Source organism: Notamacropus eugenii, chromosome 7 (assembly GCF_028372415.1).
Source record: "Notamacropus eugenii isolate mMacEug1 chromosome 7, mMacEug1.pri_v2, whole genome shotgun sequence".
NCBI lineage: Eukaryota > Metazoa > Chordata > Mammalia > Diprotodontia > Macropodidae > Notamacropus > Notamacropus eugenii.
The window spans coordinates 141,131,697-141,147,914 of record NC_092878.1 but is presented as its reverse complement, the minus strand read 5'-3'; the positions used below and the strand labels follow the sequence as shown (position 1 = coordinate 141,147,914).

Sequence of the window (16,218 nt, the reverse complement as noted above, 5' to 3'; positions counted from 1 at the left end):
AATTAACCTATGTCAGAAACTAATTTTCAGAGGGAAGTGGACAATGTATTCTTAAAATTAAATTCTAACTTTGCACAGTGTGTCACATTCTATTGTTTTATATTAAATAAAGCTTCAGGATTATTGTTACCAGAAGAAGGTTTATACATTCATTTATCAAGCATTTATGAAATGCTTATTACTCTTGTACCTGATTTACTACTAGAGAGTGATTTAGACACAGGAGAGACACTGGACTTCATATTTATAAAAGCCCAGTATGGAGGAGATAGATCTTTCATCTGGTAATTATAAATAATGAATTTGTCTTTTTGGGAGTTGTCAGTACCTAAGACATCACTCTCATGATGTTATTGATCCCCTTTGAGAACAAAGGAAAATAACAATAAAAGATCAAGTTCAGTCCCCTCATATGCAAGGATGCCTCTGTTGACTTTATTCATGGTCATATGCATGTGCCCACCTGTAGAAAGAATTTGGTCTTAACATGTGATATGGTATTTTTTTCTACACATAAAAAAGGTAGCACAAACACTCTCAGGCTGATACATTCATTAACAAAAATATATTAGCGTACTTTTGCCAACTATAACAGTACAGGTGACATATTGCTTCTACATCAGTATCACTGGAAATATATTTTGAAATTTCTTTTCTTAATTTTCCAGTTCTTCCAAACTTTACTCAAAACTTAGCAAGGAATTTCTGAAGGACGTTATAACTTTTCCTCTTACAGAGAATGGGAAGGATGACAACAATAATGTCATTTCTTGAGTTACAAATATGCTTTTAAGTATGTTCATGATGCTGCAATGTGAAGGAAAAGAAATTGGGTAATCATCCAACTGAAAGATTTTGGCTAAAAAAATGCTTGCTTAGCATTTTTAAAATTTAAAATGTTAGTAAAATGTCTTACTTTAAAAGAAACCTTTTAGAAGCCTTGCACTCATTCAATATATTGTGCTCTATACATATCCAACATGGTTGCATTTTATTAGAAGCAATTACATGAATCAGAAAAATCAACAACTGCTGAGGACTTTTGCAAACAAGTAGATTGTTTAATTCCAAAATTAACAAACAGCAATAATGGCAACAGTGATGAAAAGTAAACGTAGAATCTTCAGCCCAGATATAGATAGATGCAATCCTCCCTCCCCCTCCCCACACCTAAATCCCCATTACATATTAAAGATGCAAAGATGAGTAATCATGCCTTTCTCTTTAAATCCTCTTGAAAAAAATTCCCCTTCATGCTCAGCTCACTAGAGCATCTTATCATGGGCATCACTATGGTGGTTGTTTGCTAATAAACCTCTCCAGAAGATCAAAATATGGGTGTCTTTCTGAAAGTATCTATCTTCAGCCCAATCATCCTTACAACCAAAGGACCAAGTCTACACTTGAGTTCACAAACATCTGGTGTCGAGGATAACTCCACTGCAATACTTTTTCTTTTACAGAGAATACATCATTTGAGACCTTTTTGGATACATGAATTCACACATTTTCCCCAGTATTTAGAGTTGTTTTATTTCATTTTATTACTTGGAAACACAGTTCTCATTACTCCTGCCTGGTAATCATTTGCACTGAGTCAAATCAACTGGTTCTGAATTGGTGCTATTTAAGAAATTAAGTGTGTGTTAATGCTTTCATTTTTTTATCCTGTTTTGCATATCTTTGATTTTCAGTTGGGGGAGCCATTGTAATGCTATATTTTTCTTGGCCAGCATACGGATCTCTTTATGGTGAAAGCTGACATACATGGCCACATCCTTGCTAATTTTTTCTTGTGTCCTTATAGAAATGGCAAAGATAGTTTTCCAACTACGAAGGAGAAAGCATCACTTCAGGTAATTTATAGCATGGGTCCTAGGATCCTTAAAGTAAAAAAAAATATATAATGTGCATGTAGTGCACACATCTCTTGGTACCTTTTTTGGAAACATTATTGTTTGGCTTTGACCACAGCAGTTATTCTGATGATTTATGTCTTAGACTTGTGTGTCTTATTTTTTAATGTAAGTGAGTTGCACTATTCAGAATGCTCTGATCCTTTAACCAAGAACTTTTATCAACACTTGAAAATGATCATCAGAAAGCATTTGCCCAATAATCAATATCTTGTATTCTGTAATTTTTGTTCTTTCTCTTTATACCTATGTTAATATGTATTGGATTTTTACTACTTATTTAGAAAGGTTACTAGTTATGGTGAGTGGGTAGCTGAGCTGGTGAGTGTTCACAGTTAAAATGATTGCTGGCAGATGTTACTAATTACTTGTGAAACAGATGAACTTCACAATTCAGTCCATCTTGATGGTTGCTACTTACTGAAAAACAAATACATTTTGTGTCTCTGTTCAAGAAAATTGATCAAGTTCATGGCTGCTGACTTTCTCTTCCATGAGAAATTTGGAGATATTTTTGACCCCATATCAATGCAAAAATGACATTTACAACTAAGAGGTGCCTCAAATTCCTCTCCCCCAAACAGTCATTTAGATTAATAATTTCATTCAAAGTAATAATAAAACAAGAAATGAAGAGTAAATTCTATATATCAAATGTCATTTTTCAGGTGGTGGTAACACCTACATTTGTATAGAACCAACCAGTGAGGACAGTAGTATCAATACCTAAATAAGAAACTAATCTTCTAATGAAAAATCACAAACACCAAAACAGACAGAGACTCCACCTTAATGGGTAGGAGAGGAGAAATGTGCACAGAGTTAAGTAAGAGCAAGCTGTTGAATTCACTTAACAAAGATGTTGCTTATTTAATTCTGTAGCTATCACAAATAGCAATTCTCTACAGTTTCTGTTTTATTTCCATTTTCTTCTACATACTGAATTCCAGCTCACTTCTCTCCCTTCTTCCCTTCTACTTTTCCCCTATAAACATCTCTATTAAAGAAAATAATTTTCATAGGTAGAGTAGTTCATAAGAAATTAATCTAAAAACTTACAAATTCAAATCTCTAGTAAAATAGGAACAAAGGAAAAAGGTCCTCAGTTCCACAAAATAAGTTTTGAAACAACTATCTAAAATGTCAGTCAAATATGAAATGAAATATTCTTGTGGTTTGAATTATTGATATTCTCACAATCAATTATTGATATTACGTTATTCTTCACCAATTTCTGCAATGTACACCTATATTTATATTGCTTATTGAAGCTAACAAAATTTTAAATAAAGACTTGTCTAATGGAAAAAGTTAATAATTTAAGTATATTATGATGTAAGAATACTACTATCTCAAAGGAAACCCACATTACAAATAATTGTAATTAGCTACTGTCATAATTCTGTTAGTTTTTTAAATATTGTTTCTTTTTTTAGAACTCAATGATCAATAATTTAGTATCCACAAAGACTTTTACATAGTAGGTACTCAATAAACATTTGAAAAATAAATAATTATTGCTATATTCTGAAACACTTTATAAATATGTAATTATAAAAATAAAATTTCATAGGAGAATGACCAGAAAGACTATAGCATATAGTGTAACACAAAAAATAAATCACAGGAATTAAAGGAAACCTGGGAAGATGCATGTGAACAGATTGAACAGAATGAAAAAGCAGAACCAAGAGAACCAGATGCATAGTAATTACTGAAATATAAATGAAAGACTCTCCAAACAAACAAAAAAAATAAACAACTGAAAATTATGAAATATATTTCTCTCCTCCCTGTAATATAATTGGGACCTACAAGGACAAAATTTGTAAACTGTCAGACATAGTCACTAAATTTGGTGGATTTTTTTCTTAACTATTTATCTTTATTACAAAAAATAGTTCAAATGAGATGTGGGGGAGGAAAGTATTTCCAGTAATAGATGTGATATGAAAAATAAAAGGTATAAGGAACAAGGTGGCTCAATCCCTATATCCTGTTTTGTTTTGCTTTTTACTCCTTTAACTCTATGTGTGTGTTCGTCCTTTCTTGCCAAAGAAAACCATGCCATCAGAGAAATAATGACATAACTTGCACTTGACTTTGTTTTGAGTGAGGGAGGGCTGTGCAGGTCACCAACCTCACTTCTCCTCCAGAGTCATCTGAATCCAGTGACCAGATATTCATCAGGATGACTGGAGATGACCCAGGATGAGGCAATTGGGGTTAAGTGACTTGCACAAAGTCACACAGCTAGAGAGTGTCAAGTGTCTGAGGTGAGATTTGAACTCAGTTCCTCCTAACTGCTGCACTGATGCTCTATCCACTGTACCATCTAGCTGCCCAACTGTGTAAAAAAACAAGGCTCTAGGGCATCAGGCAGACCAAGAACCTTGGATCCATTTTACTTCTGCAACCTCATGCATTACTAAAGAAGCTTATGTGGAAAAGAATAAAAGTCCCACAAAAGTTAAATTTGGGATTAGTACCAGATGCTAATCAAACTGCTACCTACAAAATATTTTTAATTAAAAAATGTTTTAGAAGTCAAAAATGCAACTCTGACCCCAATAGACCAAACTATATAATTTAATTTCTTTGAGACATATGTCCCCAAAGCATTTGGGGCTCTGTTTCATTTAAACATATGGGAATAATATTTTCCTCCCAGTATTATTTAACCTGTGGCTTCCTTCTAGAGTTAATATTGATGATGGTTGTTGCATACTGTGTGTCTATGTAAAGAAGAAACAGAGAGAGAGAGAGAGAGAGAGAGAGAGAGAGAGAGAGAGAGAGAGAGAGAGAGAGAGAGAGAGAGAGAGAGAGAGAGAGAGACTACTGCAAATGCCCATGGAACCATAGAGTTACACCTGGATATTATCACATGCTAGTAATTTCAGGAAAGGGTCAAATGAGTTTTTGACTTTGTAGTTGCTTGAGTGTAGGAGGTATTTCTATTTCAGCAAACTTTTTAATATAGTTCAAATGGCCAGGAATGAAAGCTTTTTTAAAAAAAAATGGTACTATGATATATTTTAGAACTCCTCCCAAAAAACAAATAATTGCCTATAAATGGTTTATACGTGTTTGAAGGAAAGTCCCTTGAATGGACAATCCTATTTCAAACTTGCGGCAGGATATGGACATGATTTGCATAGAATGGTCAGGAATGGATGAGCTATAATCTGTATCAGTGGAAGAAACAGTCATATCATAAGATCACAGATCTATCTGAGTATTAGATGGTTTGAGAATAACTCTTCTCCCTATCAATTATTTTGTTTATAGCACATTTGCACATAGATGAATAATAAAAACAAACACACCTTATGGAATAATCTTTAATCATGTATGTCTTGAGCAATTTATGGCATTAAACTTAGGTATTGTTCTTCACACATTCAAAACTTGCAAATCAAACTTAAAAACAACAAATGTTTAAAAATCAACTGAGAGGGCTTGCTAGACAGAGTATTGTACTGGGTGCAGAAAATATAATCTCTGCTCAGAGACCTGCTCTTTAAGAAGAAATTAATATCTTATATCAATTAAAATCAATGACCTTTTCAGCAGCCTGCACCCAGTCAATGCTCTACATCTAGGGATGAGCCAATGTTCACCTCAACAAGAAATATTGCAATACATGCCTCCTTAGTCTGTTCATGTGTGTAACTTTTACCAAACTGCATGAGATGACAATAGAGGTGGGTTCTGCTTAGGCCACTTAAAAACTTCTCTATTCTAGCTGCAGTCTATCATACTGAGGCATGTGGTAGATGGTGGCTGTATGAGAGAGAACCCAAAGCATAAACATACCCCAAATAGGAAATTACTGTTCAGAAAAGGAATAATCTTTTCTTTTTGTATTTTTTCTGATTAAGTGTATCATAGTACTTCTCAAACTAAGTTAGTTAGTGGGGTCACTTCTTTTCTAGCAAAAAACTTGAACCACAAACCCAAATTAGATATGGAGAAGGGAAGACACTAAGTATTTATATAGGACCTATTATATGCCTGGTACTGTGCTAACAGTGAGGATATCATTTGAGCCTCACAACAGCCTTGCAAGGTAGATGTTATTACTATCCCTATTTTACAGTTGAGGAAATGGAGGCAAACAGAGGTTTTTGTTTTACTTTATTTTGCTCTGGGTCACACAGCTAGGAAGTGTGTGAGGTCAGTTTGAACTGAGGTCTTCCTGAGGGCACCAGTCCCTGGCATTCTGTCCACTGTGCCACTAGCTGCCTCTGAAAATATTGCCCAAGGAAACTCATATTCCACAAAAATTCACCATATTTTCTTGTATTAGGCCTGGGACAGATTCAATAGAAAAATGACATGTTTTTTTTAATTTACATAATTATTGGAACTGGAGTCAGCAACCGAATGTAGTATTCTTATTATTTTCCAACAAAAAACCATGTGATATCTGGGCATTTACATTTACTGAGAAGTTTCTTAGAATTTTTTTTTTTGTTTCTTAGTAGAATGTCACAGAAAACTCCTTCCATAAATTCAGACCAATGGACTCCTTATGAGAATGTGAAATTGTACCAGAGAAGAGCATTGAAATCTGACTATAATGTTTTCATATTATCTTTCCTACATACAAGAAAAGGCTTGAGGGTCTCTAATAAAACTTGCTTACATTTGCCAACTATTATAGCAAGACTGATGTGCTTGAATGTCTGTATATACATTTAAAAATTCATTAATTTTGGATGTTTCTATGCATTTTAAGGATTTTTTTAATTTACAGAATCCGTCAATAAATGAAAATTCAATTTCATGTTTTATATTAGTTATCTTCTACTTAACGTTTTTATGTGTTGATACCACCATCATTGAATTAAGATCATAGAATTTAAGCGCTACTAGGGAACTTGAAGATGATTTTATACAGCCCCTTCACTTTCTGGATTAGGGTTTTGGACAGAAAATTTATAACTGTGTTTGTGCCAGATCCCTATTTTTTAATACACAATAAAGATTTGAATACAAATAACTCCAGTTTGCTAAAGTGAGGAAACAATATAAAAATGAAATAGCTACAATGTTTTTTCCATAAATATTTCTGTATCTGCCTATTATTTCCAATTTAGTATGTAAACCTGCACTAAAATGTGTTCCTATTATCTATATTTTTCTTTAGATATAACATTCAAATGGATGAAGTTCTAAAATATTGAAGCAATTTCCTGAAATTAACACTTTCTTGTGATTAGCAGACTTCCTCATTAAATATACATAACCTTCATCATAGATCAAGATTCAAACTGGTAGTGTCCACACACTCTTCTATACATTTCCTTTTTTAATCTAACACAGACGAGGGAGCAGGGTGGACACAACAGCTGGGACGTCTAAAGTTCTGCATCATGGCCTGGAACATATTGTGATGCCTCCCCTTAAGCTTTTTACTTGAAGATGTATCAGAAGAAATGGATTTCCGGTTCTGATTGTTTTGGACCTTAATCAGTTTCTCATGTTCCCTGATTTGTCTCTGTAAGTGGTTCTGAATAGCGATGCCAAGTGACTCAGGGTCTAGGGAAGCACCATACACTTCCCATGTCATGCCTTGATCATCCCATATGACATCCCTGACTTGTTTGGACTGTTTGAATTGGAGCTTTGCATCAGAACCAAGCTGCTTTTTCTTTTCTCCGGGGGTAAATCCAACTTGAGCAGCAGCTGCTGTCACATTTAGTTTTTGTTCCCTTAAGAACTCACTGACACGGCTGCCACGACGTGGACTTGCTTTGACTGACCGAGAGGGTGTACGTTTACCAGAATTTGGACTGGATTCCCCCATTGACTCTCCCGGTAATTCCAGGCTTGTAACGGTTTTTGCCTGCTTACTTTCTTGAGAGGCTTTGTCCTGGTTCTTTCTGCCTGTAGTAGGAGTGAGCACAGTTAGTCCTTCTGCATTAGGACAAAGCAATTCTGATTTTGTCTCCGCTTTTGGTTTTGTATCTGCCTTGGGATTAACAATCTCCCATTCTTTTACTACCTGAGCAGGCAAAGGCTTCTCAGTTGCACTATCTTTGTCAGTGACATTCAGGTTATCCAATTTATTTGGTTCATTGTCAGGGCTGAGTGGTTTACAAGATGGGTTACTGGGAGTACTTTCAGCTTGGTAGGTGTTAATGGTTTTCATTGACAACTCAGATGATTTAGTTTCAACTTTCCCCAAACCATGACCTACATCAGCTTGATTGCATGCATGGGTAGAAATCTGATCAACTGGTTTTGTATTGGGTGGAATGAAAGTAGTAGGTGCTGGCTGTGTAATGATCTGACTTTCTCCTTCAGTGACCATTACTACTGCCAGCTGTTCATCCTTGCATGTAGTTTTAGTATCACTTGATACCTGTAGGTCAGACAATCTGTTGTTTGACACCATTTGATAGACTGTGGGTGTGGAATCTGTTGACTTATTTTCCACACGGAAAGCAGTAACTGCCTGGATGTGCACTTCTGTCTTGTTACTAGAATGGCAAGGCCCTTCTCTTGGACCCACTAACTTCTCAGAGAGCTCTGATGGATTGTTCATGGTACTGTTGCTCTGGTAAAGAATGTATAACTGTTCTTGTTGCTCCAGAGTCTCCGGAGGAGGAATTTTCCTTAAGAATGAAGCAAGGATACTTGGACTGGTAGAGACAGATCTACTCTCCATACTGGTTACTGTCTGAACCTCAGCATCTTGCCAAGTTCTGTTTGCCCTCTTGTCTGCCAAAAATCCACTCTCATCCAGGCTTGTCATTGTGCCTGTTTCTTTGAATCTGGAGGACAGATGCCCTGTTTTCGAAGTCTTTTCTTGCTCTGTAAGGCATACTGAATGTTTGCTAGTGAGACAAGACTGATGAGATGTCCTGGGGGATTGATCTGCTGTAGTCAAAGAAACAACATCTGTCAAGGTCTTTGGCTCATCGCAAGGTGTGGGATGGATGACATCCTGGTTGACTGGCACTCTGACAACTGAGTGTGTAAGGGTCAAGTCTACTACTGAACCTGGGATTTGTGCTACATGTTCACTGCTACCTTGATGTTGAGAGCTATCCGAAGGGCTGTTGTATGTGGGAGGTAATTTTTCATCCTCACTGGAGATACCAGAAGACATGACTGTCTGGGTGAGATCATGCTCAGAATTTTTCATTATAGTCTCTACTAGTTCAGGGCAACTGAGGTCCAATAAGCCAACTCTAACAGATTTTGAAGGAAAGCATGGAAGACTGCTAGCATTGATATAGTCAATGATTGATGTCTGCTGTGGAATAGAAGGCTGATGACCTTGAAGTTCTTCTTTCTCTTCTGAAGCTACAGTCAGGGAAGCTCTTTGGTCAACCTCAGCGGGTCAGGCACAATCCCCATGGAAGATATCTTTAGGACATTCTCTGGGAACTTCCTCTGACAGTGTCCCTGCTGAGTGACTGTTGATCTTCACAGCGAGGGCAATGAGACACAACTCCTCCACAAACAAATCTTTGAAAAAAGGAAAACATAAAGTCAATAATAACATATTATATGAATAACTAAAAATACCTAAGTCTCTCAAATAAGAATTCATTTTCTTCAAATATGTTAAATTCTAAACTTTTTTTTTTACTTTCCCAAGAAGTCTTGAAACAAACTAATAAAAAGAATAGTACTCTGATACAAACTTAATGTTTACTTAGATATTGAGAAACAAATTCCAAAAGAATTGTTTTTCCACCAAGATGTAATTCACACAGAGAAGAATATATATATTTAAAGTGAGGTAGTATAGAATCTCTTTCATTTAGAGTTTACAATAAAATGTTAAGCATTCACACAAAGTATTGAAAGAATCCACCAATCACCTAGTGAAAGAGATCCCCAAAGGAAAACTCCAAGTAATATTGTAATCAAATTCCAGAGCTCCCAGGTCAAGGAGAAAATATTGCAAGCAGCCAGAAAGAAACAATTAGAGTATCGTGGAAATACAGTCAGGATGACACAAGATCTAGCAGCTTCTACATTAAGGGATTAGAGGACTTGGAATATGATATTCCAAAAGTCAAAGGAACTAGGATTAAAACCAAGAATCACCTACCCAGCAGAACTGAGTATAATACTTCAGGGGAAAACATGGTCACTCAGTGAAATAGGGGACTTTCAAGCATTCTTGTTGAAAAGACCAGAGCTGAATAGAAAATTTGACTTTCAAACACAAGAATCAAGAACCTGAAAGAGAAATCATAAGGGACTTACTAAAATTGAACTGTTTACATTCTTACATGGAAAGATAATATTTGTAACTCTTGAGATTTCTCAGTATTAGGGTAGTTGGAGGATTATATGCAGGTAGACAGAGGGTACAGAGTGAGTTGAATATGAAGGGATGATATCTAAAAAAAATTAAACTAAGGGATGAAAGAGGAATATATTGGGAGAAGGAGAAAAGGAGAAATAGAATGGGGTTAATTATCTCTCACATAAAAGAGGCAAGAAAAAGCTTTTTCAACAGAGGGGAAGATGGGGAGGTGAGAGGGAAAGAGTGAACCTTATTCTCATTGGATTTGGCTTAAGGATGGAATAACGTGCATACTCAATTTGATATGAAAATCAATCTTACATTACAGGAAAGTAGGGAGGAAGTGGATAAGCTGGGGATGGGGGGAATGACAGAAGGGAGGACAAATGAGAGGAGGGGGTAATTAGAAGTAAACACTTTTTAGGAAGGAAAGGGTCAAAAGAGAGAAAATAATAAATGGAGGGCAGAATAGGATGAAGGGAAATATAGTTACTCTTTCACATCGTGATTGATTGTTATGGAAGTATTTTGCATGACTACACATGTATAACCTATATTGAATGACTTGCCTTCTCAGTGGGGATGGATGGGGAGGGAGAAAGGGAGAGAAGTTGGAACTCAAAGTTTTAAAAATGAATGTTAAAAATTATTTTTACATGTAACTGGGAAATAAGGCATACAGATAATGGGGTATAGAAATCTACCTTGCCCTACAAGAAAATAGAGGGGAAGGGGATGAGAGAAGGGAGAGGTGTGATGGAAGGGAGGGCAGATTGGAGGAAGGGGTAATTAGAAAGCCCAGTCTCTTGAAGTGAGTGGAGGGGAGAGATGGAGAGGGAGGGGAGAAAATTTAGAACTCAAAATCTTGTGAACATGAATGTTGAAAACTAAAAGCAAATTAATTAATTATTCTTAAAAAAAAAAAAGAGGTAGAATGTTATGGTGAACATTGGACCAGTCTCCAAGTCTGGCTGACCTGAAGTCACTTCTCTGAAGTTTCAGCCACTAGGCTTCTTGTTTATGTTTGACATTCTTCTTCAAATCAATATTTTGAATTAAAAATGCAATCTATAAAACATAACTATAATGAACTTTTTGTCATTTAAAAGATAATTAAATTTAGTTACTATCTATTATAACAGCCTAAATGTACTCCTGTATCTAATCCCTGTACCCTCCCAGAAAATTAAACCAAATAATGTTGTTTAAAAGAAAAAAGAGGAAGAGAAAAAATAACAGATACTACATTGAAAAAAACCTGATAATATGTAGATTATTATTCACATAGACTCCCATTTAAGCAAAGCAGTATGTGGAAGTGTTTTCTCATATATCTTAGTTGGGACCAAGCTTATTCTTTGTATTTTGCAACATTACTTTTCAGTTGTTTTGTGGTAGTTGTTCTTTCTGTTATATGCCATCATATATATTGTTTTCATGGCTCCTTCACTTTGTGTCAACTCTTGTTATGTCCTGCCCTCCATCTCTACTCATCATATTCACCATTTTTTGCAACACAAAAATATTCCATAATATTCATATACCACAATTTACCTAGCCATTCTACAATCAGTAGACATAAACTTTGTTTCAACTTTTTTGCCACTACCACCACCACAAAGAGAACTGGTGTAAATATTTTGGTGTATATGAGAACTTCCTTTTTTTTTTTATCAATGACCCTCCTGTAGTATATGAAGAATAGTAGAATTTCTGGGTTAAGGGTAGGATATTTTAGTCAATTTATTAGCATAATTCCAAAATAGTTGTATTAATTCAAAAGTTTACCAACAAAACATTAGTGGGTTTTTCTTTCCACAATCCCTGCAACATTGATTACTCCCATCTTCTGTCAACATTACAATTTGAGGTGAAACTTCAAGGATATTTTGATTTGTATGTCTCCAATTATTAGTGATTTGGAGTATTTTTCATATTGAAGTAAATGTCTGTCATTATTTTTTGAAAGCCATTCGTTCATATTCTTTGCACAATTAATTATCTGCTGGGGAATGGCTTATGACCTTACATATTTCTGTTTGTATTCCATAAATCTTGGATCCCAAACCCTTATCAGAAAAACATTATACCATGATTTTCCCTATTTGACTCTATGAAAAGTATGTAATCTAATTCTCTTCTAAGTTTTTAATGATGCGGTTGCATATTATTCAATATTGTATTGGAAATCCTAGCAATGGCAATAAGAGAAGAAAAAGAATTAGAAGGAATCATTACAGGGAATGAGGTAAGAAAATGATCTCTTTTTGCAGACAATATGATGACATATACTTGGAAAATTCCAAAGACTCAACTAAAAAGTTAGTTGAAATAATCAATAATTTTAGAAAAGTAGCAAGATATAAGGTAAATTCATATAAATCATCAGTATCCCTATATATCACAAACAAAACCCTTCAAAAAATAAACAGTAAAAGATGCCTCATTTAAAATGCATCAAGACATTATAAAATACCTGGGAGCACACCAGCCAAAACAAACCCAGAAACTATGTAAACAAAATTATAAAAAAAACTTTTTAGTATAAAAACTTTTATACAAATAAAATTAGATTTAAATAATTGGAAAAGTGTGCGTGTGTGTGTGTGTGTGTGTGTGTTTGTCCTTCATTGCCAAAGAAGATCATGCCATCAGAGAAATAATGACATGACTTGCACTTGACTTTGTTTTGAGTGAGGGAGGGCTGTGCAGGTCTCCAGCCTCACTCTCCTCCAGAGCCATCTGACTCCAGTGACCAGATATTCATCAGGATGACTGGAGATGACCCAGGATGAGGCAATTGGAGTTAAGTGACTCGCCCAAGGTGACACAGTTATTGAGTGTCAAGTGTCTGAGGTGAGATTTGAAGTCAGGTCCTCCTGACTCCTGCACTGGTGCTCTATCCACTGCACCACCTAGTTGCCCCAATTGGAAAAATATTGATTGCTCATAGGTAGGGAGGACCAATATGACAAAAATTACAATTTTACCTAAAGTAATTTATATATATTAAATTACCAAAAATTGTTTTACCAAGTTAGAGAAAAATAACAAAATTCATTTGGAAAAACAAAAAGTAAAAAATATCAAAATAACTAATGAAAAAATTATAAAGAAAGAAGGTTTAGCAGTACCCGATCTTAAATTGTTAGGCAATAATTATTAAAACTATCTGGTACTGGCCAAGAAGTAGAAAGGTAGATCAATGGAATAAAGTAGACACAATTTACAGCATCAAATAAATGTAATAACCTCTTATTTGACAAGACTTAAGATTTTGGGATGAGAATTTGTTATTTGATTTTAAAAAATGGGAAAACTGGAAAGCAGTTGGGCAGAAATTGGGCATAGACCAGTGTCTTACACCACGTACAAAGATGAGGACAAATTAGATACATGACCTAGACATAAAGAGAGATATTACAAGAAAATGGGAACATGAAACATATCACTTATCAAACTTTTGGATAAGTGAACAATTTATGAATACATAAGAGACAGAGAGCAAAGTTAGGTAGAAAATGGATAAATTCAATTATATTAAATTAAAAACATTTTTACACAAGTAAGATAAATGTAACCAAGATCAGAAGGGAATTAGAAAATTGGAGGGAAATTTTATAGACAATTTCTCAGATAAAAGACTCATATCTCAAATATATAAGTAACTTTGTCAAATCTATAAGAATATGAGTCATTCCTCAATTGATAAATGGTCACAGGACATGAACAGGCAGTTTTCCAGTGAAGAAATCAAAACAATTCATAGTCACATGAACAAATGCTTTAAAACATTATTGATTAGAAAACTACGAATTAAAACAACTTGAGATATCATTTTACACCTAACAGATTGACTAAAATGATTGAAGGAGAAAGCAACAAATGTTGGAGGGGATGCTAAAAAACTGGGACACATTCATTATTAGTGGAACTGTGAACTGATCCAACCACATTGGAGAGCATTCTGGAATTATGCCCCAAGAGTAATTAAACTGCTCTTTGACTGCTAGGTCTATTTCAGAAAATGATTAGGGGAAAAGGAAAAGAACCTATATGTTCTAAAATGTTTATAGCAGTGCTCTTTGTAGTGGCAATGAGCTGGAAATTGCAGGGATGCCAATCATTGGAGTATGACTGAACAAGTTGTGGTATATGGTTGTGATGGAATACTATTGTGCAGTAAGAAATGATGAACTCAATGATCTTAGAAAAACAGAGAAAAACTTGCATGAAATAATGAAGAGTAAAATGAACAGAACCAAGAGAAAATTGTATACAGTGCAGCAATATTGTTTAGAAAGATTGTGAGTAAATAAGTCTCTTTGACTAGAATATATATATATACATATATATATATATATATATATCCAAATTAACTATAATTGACATATACTTGGACAAAAGAATTGGCCTAAGTATTTCTTTCATGTTTTCTTCCTTAGTTATGAACTCATCTTTTTTTTTTTTTATATTGGTCATCTTGATTTCTTTCTTTTTAACACAAGTTAGCTAAACACTTTATTTAAGCTATTTTTTCCTTTTAATAAAAGAACTCTTACACTAATGGTGCAGTTCTGAACTGTAGTTGATGGACTTGTGAACTGATTCAACCATTCTGGAGAGCAGCTTGGAACTATGTCCAAATGCCTATAAAATCATGCATACCCTTTGACCCAGTAATACCACTACTAGATCTGTATCCCAAAGATACATTCATTAAAAAATGAAAAAAATAGATTTTTTTTTGTGGTGGCAAAGAATTGGAAATTGTGGGGATGCCCGTAATTGAGGAATGGCCAAACAAACTGTGGGATATGATTGGGATGGAATACTTTTGAGTTATAAGAAATGATGAACAGGATGATTTCGGAAAAACCTGGAAAGACAATAAATTAACGCAGTTAACACAATAACAGCAATATTATACAATGGTCAGCTGTGAATGACTTAACTTTTTTCAGCAATACAAAGATCCAATCCAATTCTGAAGGACTTATGATGAAAAATGCTATCCACCTCTAGAGAAAGAACTGATGGAGTCTGAACACAAATGAAAGCGTACTATTTCTTACTTTCTTTATTTTTCATTCTTTGTTTTCTTTAGCAATATGACTAACATGGAAATATATTTTGCATGACTGCATATGTAAAACCTATCAAATTGCCTACCTTCTCAATGAGGCATTGGGAAAGTGGGGAGGGAGAGAATTTGGATTAAAAAGTTTTTAAAAGATTGTTCAAAATTGTTTTTACATATAACTTAAAAATAAAATATTTAATTAAAAATTCACTAAAAGAAAAAATAAAGAAGCTTCCAGTTTTATTTATTAATTTAATTTTTACATTCAAATTTGTTGGTGACTCTATTGATTATCAAATTTTGTATTTTGTTGTTTATCTGAGGCTTTACATTTCCCCCCTTTTTAGTTTTATAGTTACGTGCTCAATGCCTTGATCTTCTTTTTCTTTTATTAATGACAATGCTTAGACACACAAATGTTCCCTTAGGTACGACATAAACTCAACCCTCCAAATTCTGGTATGTTGTTATTATCTTTAAATTAAACTACAGATTGTTTCTATAACTTGTTCTTTGACTCACCCATTCTCTAGGTTGAAATCATTTAGTTTTCAATTATTTTTAATCTTTGCTTCAAAGCCCTTTTATCATATATGGTTTTATTTTGCTTCTGTAATTAAAAGATCCATTGAAAATTTCTGCTTTTTTGAACTTTTTGGTGAGACATTTGCATGCTAGTAAATGATCATTTTTTTAGAAGGTTCCATGCACAATGAGAAATAGGCACAATTCTTTCAATTCCAATTTAGTATTCTCCAGATATCAATCATATCAAGGTCTTCTAAAATTTTATTCAGACACTTTATTTCTTTCTTTCGTGTTTAGATTTATCTAGGTCTGAAAGAAGTAAACTTAAGTCCACCAGCATTATCATTTCGCTGTGTATTTCTCTCTATAACTCGGATAACTTTCCCTTTAAGAAAGAAGATTCTATACCATTTTGC

The 16,218-nt window shown here is 34.4% G+C and overlaps 1 protein-coding gene across 1 annotated transcript in view; it reads right to left on the bottom strand.

Moving 5' to 3' along the window:
* Positions 1-1,039: 1,039 nt before the first annotated feature.
* GPRIN3 (GPRIN family member 3) overlaps positions 1,040-16,218 on the bottom strand; it is a 64,794-nt gene continuing 49,615 nt past the window's right edge. Inside the window, 2 exon segments of the mRNA XM_072625309.1 lie at positions 1,040-9,249; positions 9,252-9,398. Coding sequence (XP_072481410.1) covers positions 7,231-9,249; positions 9,252-9,287 — 2,055 coding nt within the window. The 5' untranslated portion in view covers positions 9,288-9,398 and the 3' untranslated portion in view covers positions 1,040-7,230.